Source organism: Phaenicophaeus curvirostris, chromosome 1 (genome assembly GCF_032191515.1).
Source record: "Phaenicophaeus curvirostris isolate KB17595 chromosome 1, BPBGC_Pcur_1.0, whole genome shotgun sequence".
NCBI classification, from domain to species: Eukaryota; Metazoa; Chordata; class Aves; order Cuculiformes; family Cuculidae; genus Phaenicophaeus; species Phaenicophaeus curvirostris.
This window is the reverse complement of record NC_091392.1, coordinates 29,667,110-29,686,528: the sequence shown is the minus strand read 5'-3', so window position 1 is coordinate 29,686,528 and position 19,419 is coordinate 29,667,110. Positions and strand designations below refer to the sequence as shown.

At 39.2% G+C, this 19,419-nt stretch overlaps 1 protein-coding gene across 2 annotated transcripts; it reads left to right on the top strand.

Moving 5' to 3' along the window:
* Positions 1 to 18,975, top strand: LOC138717699 (arg8-vasotocin receptor-like). 2 transcript variants are annotated; one of them, XM_069851385.1, is made up of 4 exons: positions 1 to 23; positions 11,797 to 13,340; positions 14,413 to 14,612; positions 15,914 to 18,975. In XM_069851385.1, the coding sequence occupies exons 2-3, from the start codon at positions 12,425 to 12,427 to the stop codon at positions 14,610 to 14,612; spliced, it is 1,116 nt and encodes a 371-aa protein (XP_069707486.1). In that variant the 5' UTR covers positions 1 to 23; positions 11,797 to 12,424; the 3' UTR covers positions 15,914 to 18,975. The 2 variants fall into 2 exon arrangements, with proteins under 2 accessions (XP_069707486.1, XP_069707475.1); XM_069851374.1 differs by having other exon boundaries at positions 14,413 to 18,975.
* Positions 18,976 to 19,419: the final 444 nt, after the last annotated feature.

Below are 19,419 nucleotides of genomic sequence, written 5' to 3'. Positions count from 1 at the left end.
AGAAGAGAGGGACCAGAGTTCAGGTGGTGTCCTTGCACTTTTCTCTCTCCCTTTCCCCCCTTTCTCTCTTTCTTTCTTTTCCTTTAACACAGATTTAGCAAGCCGATGCTAATCTTATCCCTAAGAATGCCTGTACAAATAAATTCCTTTTTGTACCAATTGTTTGGCATCATTTTGCCTTCATTTAGCCCTGTGGGTTCTGAACCCATAAATTTTACAGGAGATCCACGGTCTTACCCTAGAAAGCCCTGGACTGTCCTGGCTGGGTCATGACAGTTCTGTGTCTTGATCTATTTTCTTACATTCTCCCTCACTATAAAAAGTGACACAAACCCATTGAAATTAATTAATTCTGGAACTCCTTATAAAATTAAGTCTTACTCTTTATTGCTATTCCAGTTACAGAGTTCAGTGACATCAGCTTACATGAATTAAACCCAAATACCGCAACTTTCAGGGGTGAGATATTAATTCTGAGAAAATAATTTTGCATATACTTTCACTGTATGTTTGATACAAGTATATTATATGAATAGCAGTTGAGTATATACAGGCAGGGGTTTTGTTTTCACTTGCCATATTGATTGTGGATGGTATCCTGGAAACACAGAACTGTCACCCTAAGAGACCCAAACATATTTAAAGCCCCCAAATATTTCAAAGGATTATGGCAAATTAACATGCATTGGTAGGGTAGTAATCTGCTAATAATGATATCTGTAATAATTGCTTAAATCTAACATCTTAAGTTAAACTTCAGGGAAAATGTTGTTTTCTATTTTCAACATAGTATGACGTAGGCAGAAGCCCTGTAGTGCTCCCAAGTATTTTAAGCTTTGTAAACGGAGAACACATGTATTCTGCCTCTTAACACTAGATGGCAGACAAAAGTGGGAAAACATTTCCTTCTTTGCAGAGGCAGAATATTGAGAAATTTGTTTGCAACTTGAATGGAAATTCGCTGAAAGTTCTCAAAATAATAAGAATGAAGAGCATTGGACACAGGCAGAAAATATCATGGTTAGGATAGCATGGATAGTTTCTTCAGCATTTCATTTAGTTGTAGTTTTGGCGCAAGTACTGCAAATAATCAAGTAAAACATTTCTACCTTATTTTCTTATTGCTTTTTTATCTCTGTTACTTCCCTTCAATATTTTGCTTTTGTTAAAGAATAACTAAAAATTCTCAAGGCCTCAGAAAGGCATAAACAACTCAAATAGAAGAGAAACTTTCAGAGGAAACTGTTCTCGCCTGGTAGTTGCATGGTTGTGAAATTGCCTTCTGTAGATCCGAAAAGCAGGTGGTACAAGACTTGTATTGCAACTGCTAAGTATCTTTGTCTTTTATCAGTTATCAAAAGTAATTAGTCCTGTTTGCTCCTCATTGTTATTAAATCTTAGAAAATAATATGGAAGTAACTTGTTTGCTAAGAAGGCAACTCACTTTCATAGAATGTCATAAATTGTTTTACTAAATACTATGTAATCAGTTGACTTAGCAGCTAGTGAATATTTTGGGTTGTTACCCCATTCCTCTCCCAGATGCATCTTCCAAAAGAAGTATAGCAGGAGGGTCAGAATCCTCAGGGGTACATCCACTCTGAATTGCACATTAAAATGGGAGTTCATCAAGCTGTAGCACCACACTATTGTGACTGCTTGCAGGATTAGAACAACTGACTGCACTGGGGACAAGGCACTTGCTCTCTGCACATGCACAAGGTGCTATTAGGTAACAAGAAAGCCTTGAACTGCTGTACTAAAATCTGCTTTGCATTGCTTATTATGTGTAGATGTGTAAGGCATTTATGGGTCTGATAATTGTGAGAGACTTCATTGCTATTAAACCATGATGTGCATATACAGTACTAGAACCATATTTTAGCCCATCAAATCCTACCTGATCTTTTCCTCTGTATGCTGCTACTGTGGCTGTACAGACTCCAAGCCAGCCTGGCTGTCTTCGGTGCCACATTGGGCAGTGTGGGTGGCCTTATGAACCATAATCAGAAAGAGCCAAGTTTTTCTCATGGTGTCTTTCCTGTTGGGGTTATTCCAAATGGGAAAAGTAAGTGTACTCAAAAAGAAGGATAAGTGCAAAATATGACTTTTCTGCTTCATGGCTATGGCATCTATAAAGATGGCCATACTTTTTGGTCTTGGTTCCTCAGATTATTCTTATTATGCAATAACTTTTCGTATAAAATGAATAAATAGGAGCAAACACCATACTGTGGCATTCCCTGTCCTGTGGGAGTGCATCAGTCATAAGGGTACAACATTATGTCCCTTTTCTGGGCTTTCGTCTTGGTTCCATGAATCTTCTTTTCATTTCTGCATAGTCATCTAGTTTCAACAAAAGGAAAAAGCATTTTCCACTCTGCCTTAAAAATAAATTGGAAATCTCTTAGGGAATCAGAAATGTGTATTTATACTTTTTCAGGCTGAAAATAGCAGTGAACCTATTTTCTTTCATCACCTAGGCAAATATTCTGTTCAGAATGGTGTTATACTAGATATTGTCAATTACCTTCTCTTTGTTCCTCTTTCCTCCTATTCCTGCTGTTCCTCCTCTCCCTGCCTAGAGATCTCTGTTTTCTCACTCCATTTGAAAGAAATGGGCAAGCCTCCACATTTTTCTTGAAGGAATAGTTGTAAAATGCTTTTGGGATTATAGGCTCTGCATTTTGAATGGATAAAGCTAACTGGCTCTTGTTCCAGTCAAAACTCTCAATTAGAAAGTGGATCTGGGCTTTATAATAGCTGTGCCCCCCTCTGTTAATTTTTTCTGCTTTGCTAAATTCAAGAAGTTTCCTGCTTCCCACACAATGTAGAGGAGCCTGGATCTCTAAATCAGGATTCTGGATTCTGCTTGGTGAATTGGTGCTTGAAGTCCTTTATGCAGCTAGCCTTGATTTCCTGTGCCTCCACAGCTCATAGTCAATGGTCTCTGGCCTTGATCAGCACTTTTGTGCATTCTAGCAATCTAACTGCTAAACCCAAGAGTGTACTAATCAAATAATTATATAGTAGTCATGAATAATGCAGTTAATTACTGAATTTGAAATTCAGACTCACACTAGAGGTCATATTACAATTCCTTTTCAGCTCCCTATGATTACCTATAGTAGTCATTGTGTTATCTTTCAGCACTCAAGGACTGATAGATGTGAATTTTGTTACTGCAGCATCTGGTTGACAGTGTGATTGTGGAAGTGCCAGAAAAAGTTCTTAGCATGAATGGAAGAAGATCAAAACACACAGTCTCTCTAGGTCCACTGGAATTAATTCACTGTCCACATTGTTTGCAGTTGCTCATTCAGCATTGTCAGAGAAACTGAGTCATTGCTATTTACTTTGTCTTTTAATTAAAACACTGAAATATGTCTGGCCTTTCACCAGATCTCAACGTATTATACTAAATTCCATCTTAGCATTTTTCTCTTTATTAAAAAACTCTGTTTATAACTTCTCATATGTGCAAAAAGCACTTTGTTATCCTTCTTCAAAACCAGTCCATCTTAGTTTCTTCTCCTGAAGCTACAAATTACTTCTTCCTTTTTCTTTGCTCTGACCAGCCTTGGTTAGGCTCCTCAGTTGTTTTCCATGGCTGTGGTGGCAGGTAAGCTAGCAGGCTATTTAGTGTCCTAATAGAGAATCCAGACTGTCTGGAATGCTGCAAATGAAAAAATACATGTTTTGGCAGAAGCATGTATACCTGATTTGTAATGATTTATTTCTGTCTTAACTTAAAGTAGCCTGATGAAAGTTGTAGAAGTATGACTAAGGGCTCAGTTTGGTACGGGTAAACACTATTTATTAAAGTTGCACAAAATATTATAGCAGCAATGGGAAAGAGGTGTTATTTAGAGAATGATTTACAAGCTGTGGAAGATAATTCTACCATCATAATTCAAACAGACAAATTAAGCAAACCAGTTTCCAGGCTTTGGGCTGAGTGGGACTCTCACTCAGTGCTGTCAGTAACATCTGTGAAATCAGAAACATGCCCAAAGAATGAGGTCAGGACTGGTGAATAATCAACCTTTTACTGAAATAGGTTAAAAATTTATTCAATAGACGTAATCTCCTTAGGGATTAAAAAGAGGCACGTAGTAATGTACGCAGTTAGTGGTGCTGCTTTACAGTGAGTAGCTGGGACTTGCCTAGTTACAAGTCCCAGGGGGTCCACAGCCGTTGTTTTTTCACTGGCTTTAATGCCTGTGGCTAATTCTTCTGAAGAATGTGCTTAATTTAGGAAAGTCTTGTCCAAAAAGTTGCCTAACAGTAATTATAGTAGTTTGATGTGTTGCAGTCCTACGTTTTAAGGCTGTGAAGCTGAATTTGTTGTTGTGTAGCTTTTAATCTTTCTAAAGTAGCTATCTTTATTAAATAAACAGTTAACTTACATATCTGGGAAGTGCACATAGCTGTATGGAAAGTGAAAGGCACACAGATTGTGCGTGCGTGCAGGGGAGCAGCATTTGCACTCGCATACACATGTACACAAAAAATTGGCACGTGCACAACTAAGAGGTAGATTCACTTTGAAGTGTTGAAATTTCACTTTCGATATATAAACAGTGGTAGCAGGACAGAACGTTGTCTCTTGTTCATTATAATGTTAATTTGAAAAGTTAAGAGTAGTTTGTAGTGCATCTGGGCTGGAAATAGATGGGATTTGGGATGGTCCTGACATTTTCTAATGGCCTTTTGGCTTGCCTAAGTTCTCCTTCCTTCCCAAAAGTGTTCTTGCCCAAATCAAAGCTTAACTCTTTCCGAGGAATGGAGTTTTTTGATACTGTTCATCATTTCGTGTCTTCCCATGTCATGACGACAACTGCCTACATTGCATGATTGCATATATGCCATCTACAATACTGTCTGCAGTACATTTTTCTCAATCTCTTGTTGGCACATTGGCTTTAGCTGTTGCACTTGAGGCTGCTTGAGTTCCACAGACCCTGTCTCGTAATGTTCTAACTATATAGGTTTGGAGTGAATCATTGGGCCTGATCCAAAGAATCTTATGTGTTAATAACAGGCCTTATGAGGAGCGGCTGAGAGAGCTGGGGTTGTTTAGCCTGGAGAAGAGGAGGCTGAGGGGAGACCTCATTGCTCTCTACAACTACCTGAAAGGACATTGTAGAGAGGAGGGTGCTGGCCTCTTCTCCCAAGTGACAGGGGACAGGACAAGAGGGAATGGCCTCAAGCTCCGCCAGGGGAGGTTTAGGCTAGACGTTAAGAAAAAATTCTTTACAGAAAGGGTCACTGGGCACTGGAACAGGCTGCCCAGGGAGGTGGTTGAGTCACCTTCCCTGGAGGTGTTTAAGGCACGGGTGGATGAGGTGCTGAGGGATATGGTTTAGTGTTTGATGGGAACCGTTGGACTCGATGATCCGGTGGGTCTCTTCCAACCTGGTTATTCTGTGATTCTGTAATAGAAGTAAACGCATCTATGCTGTGGGCTAAGTCTTTGAACAGTACTTTGGTATAACTTTGGCTAATCTCCTATGTGAAAGAATCCATGTGCTAGCCATTACACTACTTCAAAAAGGAGTTCTCATTACATTTCATGCTATTGGTATGTATTTACATTACTTACTACATCTTCTTGAACGTTTTCTCCATCTCTAGGGCAATTTCAGTGCAATATTATGTTAACTCTTTTTATCTACCTGAGAATATATTAATAGGTAAATCCTTTATATAAAAATACATTAAGAAGTAAATGTTTCTACCATCTTCTTGATATCTGAATGTTTTACTTTCCACCCTGTAGGGTCTATGGTAGCTGGTTTTTAAATTTTAAGGTTTGAAAAGAGATAGAATCACATTAATAAAGAAATAACTTTTAATTTCTCTAAAATCCTCTAGAGATGCAGCCAACCATACGAAAATTTGCTTTCCTTAATTAATTGGTTTTCATGGCTTAACAAGTGCAGTAGCAACAATCTAGTAGCTCTTCAGATCTGCAGAATCTCACAGAGGAAAGAGGCAGACCTGGGTTTCTAAAATCAGAAACAGACAGCAGTATTTCCCACTTGATCTTTTCTTAAACAAGAACATCTTAGAACTTGTTTATGTGTTCCAAAGTAAAGGAGTGCAAACCTCTTATCTTCACAATTTGTATTTAATAATAGCTTTCATGAGATGAAACAATTGCTGGTTTTTAGAAGTTGGTGGAGGGCTTTTAACATTAAAATGCAAATATTTCTGTTTCAGCATATATTGCTTGCCTGACTTCTGAAAAAGTGCAATGCACTGAGATTCATGCAGTTGTTGGAAGACAAGATTGTTTAGTCTGTCAAACATTTGGCAAAGGAGTAATCTAATACCAGGCTATAAATACTTTAAGGGCAGCTGCAGAGTTGATGATGGAACCAAATCCTCAGTGGTGGCAGGTGATCTAATAGGAGGCAATGACAACTGTGGGAGGTTCTGAAGGTGAATTAGGAAGCGATTCTTCACAAAGAACACCGGAACAGGCTGCCCAGAGAGATGGAATTCCCATATTTAAAGGATTTCAAGACCCAGCTGGACAAAGCTAAGTCTGACCTGATCTAGTGATGGTGATAGTCCCAGTTCAATGGGCAGTTACACTTTGGAGGAAGATCATAGAATCATAGAACAGTTATGGTTGGAAGGGACCTTAAAGATCATCCAGTTACAACTCCCCTGCCATGGGCAGGGATGCCTCCCACCAGGTCAGGCTGCCCAAGGCCCCATCCAGCCTGGCCTTGAACACCTCCAGGGGTGGGGCAGCCACAACTTCGCTGAGCAACCTGTGTCAGTGCCTCACCACTCTCATAGTTAAGAAATTCTTCCATATGTCTAGTCTAAATCTGCCCCTCTCCAGTTTATACCTGTTGCCCCTAGTCCTATCACTAGAAGTCTTTGTAAACAGTCTCCCTCCCCCGCTTTCTTGTAAGCCCTCATCAGGTACTCAAAGGTTGCGATAAGATCTCCTCGGAGCCTTCTCTTCTCCAGGCTGAACAAGCCCAACTCTCTCAGCCTGTCCTCATATGGGAGGTGCTCCAGCCCTCTGATCATCTGTGTAGCCCTCCTCTGGACCTGTTCCAACAGTTCCGTATCTTTCTTATGTTGAGGATTCCAGAACTGGACAAAGTACTCTAGATGAGGTCTCACAAGAGAGAAATAGAGGGGCAGAATCACCTCCCTCGACCTGCTGGCCACGCTTCTCTTGATGCAGCCCAGGATATGGATGGGCTGTGAGCGCACATTGCCGGCTTGTGTTGAGCTTCTCATCAATCAGCACCCTCAAGTCCTTCTCTGCAGGGCTGCTCTCAATCACATCATCCTCCATCCTGTACTGAAATAGGGGATTGCCCTGACCCCAGTGTAGGACCTTGCACTTGGCCTTGTTGAACCTCCTGAGGTTCTTACAGGCCCACTTCTCCACCCTGTCCAGGTCCCTCTGGATGACATCCCATCCTTCTGGTGTGACAACTGCACCACTCAGCTTGGTGTCATCTGCAAACTTGCTGAGGATGCACTCGATCTTACTGTCTATATAATTGATGAAGATATTAAACAGCATTGGTCCCAGTACAGGCCCCTGAGGGACGCCACTAGTCACAGATCTCCATCTGAACTTTGAGCCATTGACCACTACTCTGTATATGACCATCCAACCAGTTTCCTTTCTACCGAACAGTCCACCCATCAAATCCATCTCTCTCCAATTTAGAGAGAAGGATGTTGTAGGGGACCGTGTCAAAAGCTTTACAGAAATCCCAATAGATCACATCCTTTGGTTTTCCCTTGTCCACTGCTGTGGTTGCCTCACCATAGAAAGCCACTAAGTTGGTCATACAGGACCTGCCCCTGGTGAAGCCGTGCTGGCTTCAGGGTGAGGGTGACAGGTCGGTAGATCTTAAGATGTCCCTTCCAGCCAAGATCTATGATTTAGTGATTCTATGACTAAGGTGCTCCGGCTACTCAGTATTATAATAGTCAGTATTATTGCCACAGGAGAAATTATGGCTGAGATTTGCCTAAGTCCTAGCTTTGAAAATACCTCCTTAAATAACAAAGTGACTTGAAACGATAACCCAGCTATGAATAAAGAAAAAGTGATTACTTGATTTATATCATATATAGCCGCAGTAAATTTAGATGGACCGCTTGGCAGTACCACAAATTTAAAGTATTAATGCCAGAGGAAGGAGGAAGGAATTATTATGTGGATAATATTGGAATTTTATAAATTGCAACAATAACAACAAATCAGGCAATATCTTGTCTTCCAAGATAACATTAAAAAAAATATGTTGAGGAAAGATTTTAGAAAGTTTAAATTATTCCACTGTCCTAACACTATAGTAGGATAAAGCCTATGCTAAATCAGTCTTGGGCTATCTTAGCATACCCCACAACAACATAGAGTACTCTGTACCTACGCTTAGGCACTGAAATCTTGGTTCTGTTTGGATATGATGGGATTTGACATGCAGAGCTCACATGTAATCCACAGGTAAAAGAAGCAGTTATTCCTCTCTACTCAGCCCTCCTTAGACTACATCTGGAATACTGCCTCTGATTGTGGATACCCTGCGCAGGAAAGGTGTTGATATGGTTCATTGAGCTCAGCATAGGGCTGTGGTGGTGATTGGAGGGCTGGAAGATGTAATCTGGTTGGGAGGCTGAGTGAGCTGGTCTTGTGCTCGGCACCAGGGAGGCAGGTACAACAACAAAAGATGTGGTAAAATAGCTGTTTTCCTAATACAGAGTAAACCCCAAAATATAGATAGTGAGTCAATCTTCAGTCCGTTCCAACACTGGAAACCTGGTTTTGTGCAGCATTGCATAGAGATCAGATGGATCTTTCCTCAGCACACTGCACAGATGCCATCTGTGGAGGGGTTCCTCCACCCTCCCACGCTGTGGAGCCTTTTATATTGTGCAGCAAACAATCTTATGTCTTTGCCTGACAGGCTGGGATGTCAGCTCTGTCATAACATTCATCGGCACCAACACAGGCTTTACGTACAAGGCTGAGTAGAAGCAGACATGTCCTGTTCAAGGTCACTAACTCCTCAAATACAATATTTTCCACAAGGCTCCTAATACAGCTTGTTCAGCCTTAAGAAGAGGCAGCTTCAAGGAGCTTAACAGTGCTGCTGGCACCTATGGAGAGACTGACAAGAGGTCTGAGCTAGGGGTGTTACTGAGATCATGGCAGAAGAACAAGAAAAGAGAAGGTGGTCAAAATCAAGGGAGGGTCTGGTAGCACAGAAGGAAAGCTTTTTCACAATGAAAATAATTGTTTGCAACCAGTTACTCAGGGAGGTTTTGAGGTCTAAGCTCTTGGAGGTTTTCAAGACCTGAGTGGACAAACCCTAACTCAAGTGGTCTGAATTCACTATTGTCCCTACCTTGAACAGCTGTGTGATTCTGTAATTTTAAGCAGACATCTAAATTTAAGTATCTGTGAATCCCTCCCTGCTATCTAACATGAGAAATTCACAGAGAAATTCACAGTGAGAAATTCAGCAGAAGTTAATGAAGAATTAACTTCTGCTGAATAAGAAGTTAAAGATTCTTAACTTCTTACTGAATGTAAATAATTTAGGAAAGGAATTTAACTTGGACAGCTACAAACCAGAATGAAGCAAAGCTGATGGACAACAGGAGAAGCACAATATTGGAGTAAAAGAACAGCTAAGGCTGCTTAAACATTTTCATCTGTTATCCTGTTTTTCTTTTCTCAGCAAGTTATATTCCCAGAGTGGATTCAAGTTCAATATAACATTATCCTGAATGTTTGCTAGTGTGTATGAAAAAGATGGAAAGGCCACAATTATAAATTTATGAAACCATGAACATATATTGAACTGATTATATGCAAGATGGAGTATATTCTTGCATCACAAGGATGATGTACAAGGACAGCCACCTCCCTTTTCATAAAGATGGCAAAGGCTACTCATTGCATGGTGTTCTTGCCCTTTCACGTATGTCCACATGCTGGCACTGACCCCTGCGTGCTGTGTACGTGTGTAAGTCTAGGAGGACTTGTGTGTTCCCAAGGATCTTGTTGAACTGTTCTAGGTGTAGGTGATAAAACATGACTGAAATTCATGTCTACTCATACATTATGCATTGAGAAAATTGTACAAATGTAGGCTTCTGGTATTATATTCTGGTTAGTCTTTCAATAGTATCCCAGAAGCGACTTGTGTTGCATTTCCTGGTCTTTTTACATATAATTCCTTGATCATCTTTCAGATCATGAAATGTAGATTTATTTTTACCTTGTACGCCCGTCTCAGGGCTTAGTTCTCTATTCAACATATTCCTGTTTCAACCCAGTTAGTACTAGCTCTGCCTAGATGGACATGTTTACTGCGTATCCTGCTAGAAGAATAAAGATCCCACCTGGCTTTTTATTAATGCATGGAGTGAGGATGGTCAAGGTAAATGATTTTTGAACACACACCTGAAATTTTGTTTCCATCCAAAAGCAGAACTGCACCAGCCTGCTCTATGGTGCAGTGTTTGCTATCAGCAGAATTGCCAGGGGTTCATGATCTGTGGCCAATTCATTTGCTTTTCCATAAGTTTCTGGGAGAAGGGAGGGTGAGGGTAAAGGCAAACCCATTTGATCTCTTACAGTCTTGCCATGCTGTTTCCTGCTAACTGAGGTAGAACTGGAAGTAAATAGCCTCAGAAATCCAAATTTCCTACAGACAGACTTCCATTTAGGGAAAAAAATATCAGGTATAATAGATTAAGTGTTGTGATTCAAACTGTTTGCCGCATGATCTTAGAGAAAAGCCATTGTAGACTCGGGCAACTACATCAGTGTTCAGCCAAATCTGGATTATGGATACTGAGCTACTGTCAATGCCAGATTTTCCTGAGAATGTTTAGCTTGTCTGTTGTCTGTTCTTATAGTCTTACCTTCAGTTGAGGTATTAGCATTAGTCCCATGGTGGAATGGAAGGGGAAAAGAGGGAGAGAAAGGGGATCGCACTGTTTCTACAAAACATTGTAGTCTACCTCAGCATCCTGTTTATGAATTTTATTCTTCCCCTGTCTGTTGATACATGAAAACATTTAGTGCTAAAGAATATGTGAGATTCCTGAGCTGGTTTTATAGCATAGTCAAGTGATTAATCAGTGTAGGTGCAGTATTATGTACCATACACCCAGCATGGGTATACTTTGAACCTGGTTGGTTTCCTTTTCAGAAAGACCTCAAATTACCAGTCCCCAACTCTAAGCATAAAGATACAAGTTCTCTAGCTTTAGACAAGATTGCATAAAAATGTCTAATCTTTCATATTAAATGAATTAATTGTATTGCATTTCTCTTTTATGATTAATAGGGCAGACCGAAGGAGAACAAATGACATTAAATCAAAACTGCTATTCTTAGCTGCCCCTAACAATGTGGACAAGTCATGTTAGAAGTTTGAAGTACAATAAAATTCTTGTGATCGTGATACAACTTGATTTACAAAAATAAAAAGGATTAGGTGCTGAAAAATGGCCTCCCAGCCTTTAGCACTATAGTAGAATAAAAACCCTTTGCAATTACTTCATTGCAGAGACCTTTTCCTCAGTTGGATATCCCACTGAATTTTCACTTATTTTTCTGTGAAATTCTCAGTAGACTCCCAGTCCCATTAAAAGTAATTTATTTCGCATGTGTTATTTTTCATTTTGCTGAGAAAAATCCTGTAAGTCTTGACCCTGTCTTGAAATAAAAAATTAGTTTTAGTGCAGTTCAAATATTTTCTTTTTCTTTCTTTCTTTCTTTTTTTTTAGAATCAGGTGACTCAAAAAAGAGAAGGAAAAAAACGCTGTGGAAAAATGTCTCTGCTGCATTTAGGATGTGGTCGTGCCCCAGGAGCCTAGAGGATTGCAGTTATGATGCTCATGAGTGCAGGGGCCCAACTTTCCATCCACGTATAAACATTCCTCCTGCTTCAGCCTAAGCATGCACTTCTGGTTTGCGTAAACAAATGTTTGCAAGAACTCTCCTGAGTAAGATCTTTTAAGTATGATTTTGACCACAGCTATTTACAAGTTCAGGTTTTGATTGAAGAGAGTAATTGAATTACACTGAGCCTCTGAAGTTTGCCTTTTATTTATATATTTCCCCCAATTGTGTAGCTCGATTTGCCATTGGCTGCGGTCCCTGCAGCCTACCCGAGGGCTCTGCAGTTACATAAGGCTCTGTCTGCCTCGAGCCTATATAAAGCCTTTTTGCACGCCAGCAAGAGAGAATTTTATCAAGATCCAGGTCCCACTGCTTTAGTTCATACAAGCAGGAAGAGATTTGCTTGAAGATATACTGAAACCTGAACCCAGGCTGGTTTGTTTGCTAGCCAGTACTTCACAGCTGTCAACCTGAGTCGCTAGTAGCAGCTACTGTAAGTAGCTTCTGTGCACTATGAAGAATTTTTCATTTACTGTGCAGGATAACACACATCAGACCGACAGTCCTTCTCCTCACAGATTCCTGAGTTTGACAAATCAGTCAGATCCTGTCGGAAGACCAGAGAGAGATGAGCAATTAGCTCAAGTAGAGATCGCTGTACTGGGGGTCATATTTCTAACAGCATCTGTGGGCAATTTTGTTCTCATACTGGTGCTGTGGCGAAGAAGAAAGAAGCTCTCTAGGATGTATGTGTTCATGCTTCACCTCAGCATTGCTGACTTAGTGGTAGCCTTTTTTCAAGTGCTGCCTCAACTCATATGGGATATTACAGATGTTTTCATAGGGCCAGATTTCTTGTGCAGAATTATCAAGTATCTACAATTGCTGGGCATGTTTGCCTCTACTTATATGATAGTGGTCATGACAGTGGACAGATATCAAGCGGTTTGCTACCCTATGGTCACTTTCCAGAAGAAGAGAGCTCTCTGGAACATCCCCATTTGCAGCAGCTGGTCTATATCACTGCTTCTTAGCCTACCACAGGTATTTATCTTTTCTAAGACTGAAATATCTCCTGGTATCTTTGAATGCTGGGGTGAATTTATTCAGCCATGGGGCCCAAGGGCATATGTGACTTGGATTTTTGTAGTCATATTCTTCGTTCCCTCAGCCATCCTTATCACATGCCAGGTTAAGATTTGCAAAATAATCAAAAGAAATATATACTTGAAAAAACAGAACGAATATGAAATAACGAATCAGAAACAAGTCCTGCCATCTCGAGCAAGCAGTGTGAACTGTATTTCAAAGGCTATGATCAAGACTGTAAAAATGACAGTGGTGACAGTTGTGGCATACGTTCTCTGTTGGTCACCTTTCTTCATTGCACAGCTGTGGTCTGTATGGTTCCCCAGTGTCGTGACCGAAGGTAAGATACTTTCCATTCTCATTCATAACTTCATACCAGGCTAATACATTGCTATATTGCTTTATAGTTGCACTTAGCTTTTGTGGAAAAGTTACATGTGATAGTTTGAGTATGATTAAGAAGAAATTCCTGGTTCGATTATCTACTGCATTTATTTAGGTACAGAGAACTTCATGTGTTATGTGATCAAAATGTCATATAAATGTGTCTTGTGTGTATGTTTTGCATGGTGAATGGTTTAAAGGTTAGTGAACAGCACGGTGAAAAGTATCATCTGCTCCAGCAAGGGTTCAGACATTTAGAGCTTTTAAATATACTAGCAGCAGTATTTCAGGTTCTTGAGGTGAAAAGGAGTAATTAACTATTCAAAGTAATAAAATAAATCTTTCTTATTTACTGGATACAACAGTAGTGTTATAAGACATCTGATTTTGAGTATTGAAATTGTATTGAAATCTCTGTAGTACACTGTGAAGCAATTAAAAGTTGTGAAACAGCTGTTTATAGAGCAAAAAGTACAAGCCTGAGAGCATTATAAAAGAGCACCATATGAAAAAAATTAATCTTATCAAACTTATACTATTGGCTCTTTGTGAAAGGCAGACTGTATATATGGCCTTATGTAAGTTCATCTGTTCTAAACTCAAAGACATAAACCAGACGGAAAGAAAGGATAATAACTCTGCCTTATAAAAAAGCCCCAAGCCTTCTGGTCTTTGTTTTAAGAATTCTTCCTGTTAGTGTGAATTTGAGGCATATTCTACATACGTTTATATCAATATCTGTACCTGTATTTATCTGTATCTGTATAGCAAGTTAGTAATTGCTTTTCAGTTTAATGCAGGTATATCAAAAAAGAACTATATGGAATTATTTAACTCTGAAATGGATGCAATACAGTGTGCTTCACACCTTCAACAATTACAAATTGCACTGAATAAACAGAAGTTTCCTAATATTAGATTAACTTTAATATCTGAGCAGGTACACTAGAAAGCAGCAGACTGAAAATCTTACTCATTTGTTTGAGTGCTTCATTTACTCTGTTATTCCTTTAACTATTTCATTCTAGGTTCAGCTTTCACCATTATCATGCTCCTTGGAAATTTAAATAGTTGTACCAACCCTTGGATTTACATGTATTTTTGTGGCCACATTCCATATTGTACAAATAAGCAACTGGAGGACACCTCAGCCCAAGAGGAATCGGTGATCACGGGGAGCGTTCATCTTGTAGACAGAGACCCTGAGGAAAACAGTACATCTGCATAAGTACTGAATGCTTTTTGTTATTTTGTTACGTTTGCTATATTTGCAAGACATACTGGTATTTTACCACCATCCCTTGTTTTGTGAATAAGGAAGCTGGAAAACAGTCTTTTGTTGTGTAAATATATTTCTCCACAGTTCTGTGGCATATACAGGAATTTTCTCTGTTGCACAAGCGTGACTCAGTCCTTCCATCACCATTGTGTTTTCAGAATGAGTTCTTGTAAAGACTGACAAAGATACATATAAATGTACTAGATATTTTGTGTCCTACAGTATTTTCTCGTCTGTGATTCTGGATTTCTAAGTAATAAAATTTTAAAAGTAACTGGTCCAACAAAACTGGAAAGGAATCTGACAGACTTGAATATGTGTTCAAACTGAGCCACAAATTGTTCATCATTTTGGTGTGTTTGGGGGACAGAGAGATAAATCTTCAGAAAGCAGCAGAAAGTCAGAAAAATCCATTGCCAGCTATTATTAAAACCTGTTTTAAATGAACTCCTTATATACCTTTTATAAAATACCTAGCAGCTTAATATAATTTCTCAAAAAAAGAATTCTGTGTCCTTGTGACACTGAACACCTACTTCAAATGCTATTGTGGGTTGCAGATCAGCAGCATAGTAGCAGTCCAGATTTGTAGCTTCACACCATGGGATTTCATTTTCCATGCATTTTCTGAGGTACAAGCAGTTAAATGAAACACATGCATACATATATATACTTTAAATTAAAATGGATGCTAGGAATGCACTTTGATTTTGTATTCACCTCTTTTTTTTCTGGCATGCAGTTTATTGTCAGAGTGTGCTTAAAACCCCTTCAAGTTCAAATTCAATTATTTCTCCTTAGTGGTAAAAATAAATCTGCATATCTTTCTCTCAAAATGGCATTTGCTAGCTAGTTTGTGGGTATTTTATGCAGATAGCCATTTATTCCCCTTTCAGTGTCTGCTATCTAATCAGAGGAGTATGGCAGGAACATCAGCAAGGCCCAGTTGAGAACAAGGCTGCATTCACAGAGATTCTTGGTGATGCTTCCATATCATCTGCCTTCATTATACTGTGTTTCATCAATGCTATTCACATTTCATTTTTATGATTGCTAGCAATCTCGAATTTCAATGGAAAAGCTATAAAAGTGGTTTTTTTAATAGTCTTTAAATTATACGCAAAGAAATGTTGATTTAAACTAAATGCTGATTGAATTGTGAGAAGTGCTGCTGTACACTGAATAGTTGCACTTCAGGTTAATGTGTGCTGATATGACTAAATATTCTGTCATTTCTATTCCCTGTATAGTTAGACCCAGTAGGAGTATGAGCCAATATTGCTATTCTTTGTGATGAGAAAAGCTAGTGTCACAGTCCAGCTGAAAAGAATAATGAGTCTCCAGCAAGTAAGAAGAGGAGAAAGGTGAATGAAGATAGTACCAGAGCCAGACAGGAATGAGAAGAGTTAGTATGAAGTCTCTTGTTGTTATATAATTGCAATTGATACTCTATACTGTTGACGTTTGTTGTATTCAACCACTGGCTTTCTAAGACTTTGAAATTAGTCTCAGTTAGTCTCTCACTTATGACTTAATCCAATGCTTTATGGGGGATGTTTTTGTTTTTCTACTTCCTTTGATTGCAGTTAGTATGATAATAAAGAATGCAGAGTTGAAGGAACTGTAAATAGAAATGCTTCAAGGAATTACCTGTGTCATTTTACTACTGAATTTGCACACTGAAAGTGTCTGAAGGTGTACATTTATAAGGGAAACAGGCATTCAAATTAAGTGCAGATAGTCACTCAGATCCAGAACTGATTTAAGTAACTGATGTAAAGTACTGCTCAGAGACCGCAGTGGAGTTGTGCCATTTTATGCCACGTGATTTGGTCTCTGGTATTTTAGGAGTATAATTTCTAATACTTACATTTTTGCATTGCTTATATATTTGTTGTTGGCTCTACAAATAATCTGATAGAGCTTGATTTCTCACATAACAGTGGCTTGTTGTGTTCTATAAAAATCTGAGAGCATTATTAACTGTCCATATTTCAGATATTTTTGATCATATAATGAGTGAAGTCCTAGAGATTCGTAAGTGAAATAATGAATGCTCACTGTCTGTAATGATCAAAACAATTATATTTTTGTCTCTCAAGTGCTTGCTTTTTGATTTTCTCATTTTCTTTCCCCTGAGATCAGTCCTGCTGTAAAGAAGAAAAATAAAAGTTACTGTACTATGGTGTCAATCTACAAGCTGTGGACGCTTAGTTTCATTCCATCAGGAAGTATTTAAATGCAGATGTTCCTGTGTTTTTCTCCTAGTGAAGTGGCTTGGGCTGCATTTGCCACATGCAAGTCACTATTTCACATGGCCTGCCCTGCCTGCCCAGTGGGCTGTACTGACTCCTGACAAATATGTTAAATGGGGCATTTGTTCTGTTCCACAATTTTCCATCAAAACTCATTTTCAAATGATGGAGAATTCATTTTGATAACTCTTTTTTTTTTCTAATAAAGTGTCCTTTACGGATTTTCTTTTTATTTCTTAAAGGAAAAAGACATTTAAGTATATAATAAAATTTGTCACTGTAGATTTGGCTGTAAGTTTTCTTGAGAGTTGTAGTTTGAACATCTTGTGCCCCTGTTTTCTTCTATATTTTAATTCTTTATCTGGACTATATCTTTTCCCCTTCACTGTCACTTTGATTTCCAGTAGGCATTATAGTGTCTCATTTAGAGGGATGACTGTGAGACATCACTGTAGTCTGGCTGAGGTATTTAATCTCTATGGGAGAATCAGAAGCCTGAATGTACAAGTCCCTGGAAGCACCGTGAAAGCACGTGAAAATGAAAAAATCCAGTTATGAAATGAAAGCCTTCCTCATCTAAGCCTAGATTATGATTCTTTTTTTACACAAATCATTTTTTAAAGGAAAAATACATAGCATACAAATTTGCACTCTTGAAGTGAATGGTGATGTTGTTCATACTGGCTCTGCAGTATAGTTTCTGGTTATCTAGATTTGGGGTTATTTTGCCTTTCCAGGGGTTTATTACCACTTAAGAAAGGCACAGTGCAGTAAGAGGAATTAGGTTATTGCCTAAAAATTGTTGGTTTATTTTTGCAGTACAGATAAGAAGAATCAAAGGCACTGTGATCTATCAGTTCTGCATAGATTTATTACAGGAAAAAAAGCCCAAACTCTAGAAGAATGAAAGGAAAATCCAACATGTGTTTTGCATTCTTTACAGCAGATATTGATAATTCTGTTATTCTACAGACTGCTGCTGTATTTTCATAGCTGGTGCTACTTCAGGACCTTTTAAATGGTAAATACTGAAGCCAGAGGTTTCGAGTGATAGTACTTCTCTTTAATCTTCCAATGAAGTGATACTGACAAATTTTAAAGACGGTGCCAAACTAATGTCTTGCCAATTCCACTTTTGTCCCTTAGTTCTGACAATAGCAACAAGTTATCATGTGAAATGAAATGCATTGTTGCAGGAAGACTGGCAGAGTAATGTGGAGACCCAAGTTGGAACTGACAGAGTTATTATGTGAGGCAGACATGGCATGCAGACATGGCTGTATTGTCTAGTTCCCAAACACATGGCTGGGATAAAAGTCACCTCAAGAGCTTGCAAATGTTAGCTATTCTTGGCTGAAGAGTATCATGAGCAGACAAAGGCAAATTAAGATGATCCAGCTACTCAGTTTTTTTCAGTCAAATCCATTTTGGTTGGCTTCCTGAAGAGAAACACAACATTCCCCCGGGCCCGTAACCTTGCCCCCAAAACAAACAAGCTTTCTGTTGTCTTCATATAAGGCAGGTGTTTGGCCCTGAATGCCCTGGGTATCTATAAGAAACATCCATGATTGTGAAGCAGGTGGTTCATACATGCAGCAAAACAGGATTGCAAAGGAAAACAATTCACATGGGGATTGCACTGCAGTAAGGCAGTCACAAATTATTTATTTTCTGCTATATTAGCTGTTCCATATAGATTTGAACTGAAAGAAACTCACAGTTAGAAAATTGGAAATAAAACCTTATGTAATTTATGTTACCACACCAAACCTCCAACTACCATCCCCCAAACAACCTCTTCAGTCCTATGTGTGCCAATCTCAGGACCCTCTGTGCTCTCACAGTCCCAGTTAGAGCCTCATGATCTGCAATACAGTTCCCAAACTCTACCCATCCTAATCTCTTGTGAAGATACCCCAGGCTGTCTTCACTTTGCCTCTCTGAAACTAAAGGATAGAAGCTGTATCTTTTTCTTGGGCACTGGAACAGGCTGCCCAGGGAGGTGGTTGAGTCACCTTCCCTGGAGGTGTTTAAGGCACGGGTGGACGAGGCACTGAGGGGCATGGTTTACTGTTTGATAGGAACGGTTGGACTCGATGATCCAGTGGGTCTCTTCCAACCTGGTGATTCTATGATTCTATTATGTTCCTGCTATTGCCACTCAAGGACTTTCTGAGTGTCATTAAGAAGGCAAATTCCGGGCATCTCTACAAGCTCTTCATAAAATTTCCATTACTTTGTGTTTTTCAAGAACGAAAAAGAATAGTCTTTGAGTGAAACTAAGTAGGCCATACCTATTCCCTCTTGCTTTCTTTTCTTGCTGACACATCAGACCGAAGCATATGTTGCTCACCAGCAGGTCATAGCAACTAATGTAATGAACCTATTTCATCATACAGCTCCATAATGAGCTTTGAAGGTAATGACATTCTAACCAAAGCCTTCTTGAATTTCCACCAATTTCAAGAGAATTGATGCAGTAACAGGTATCAAAACCAAAT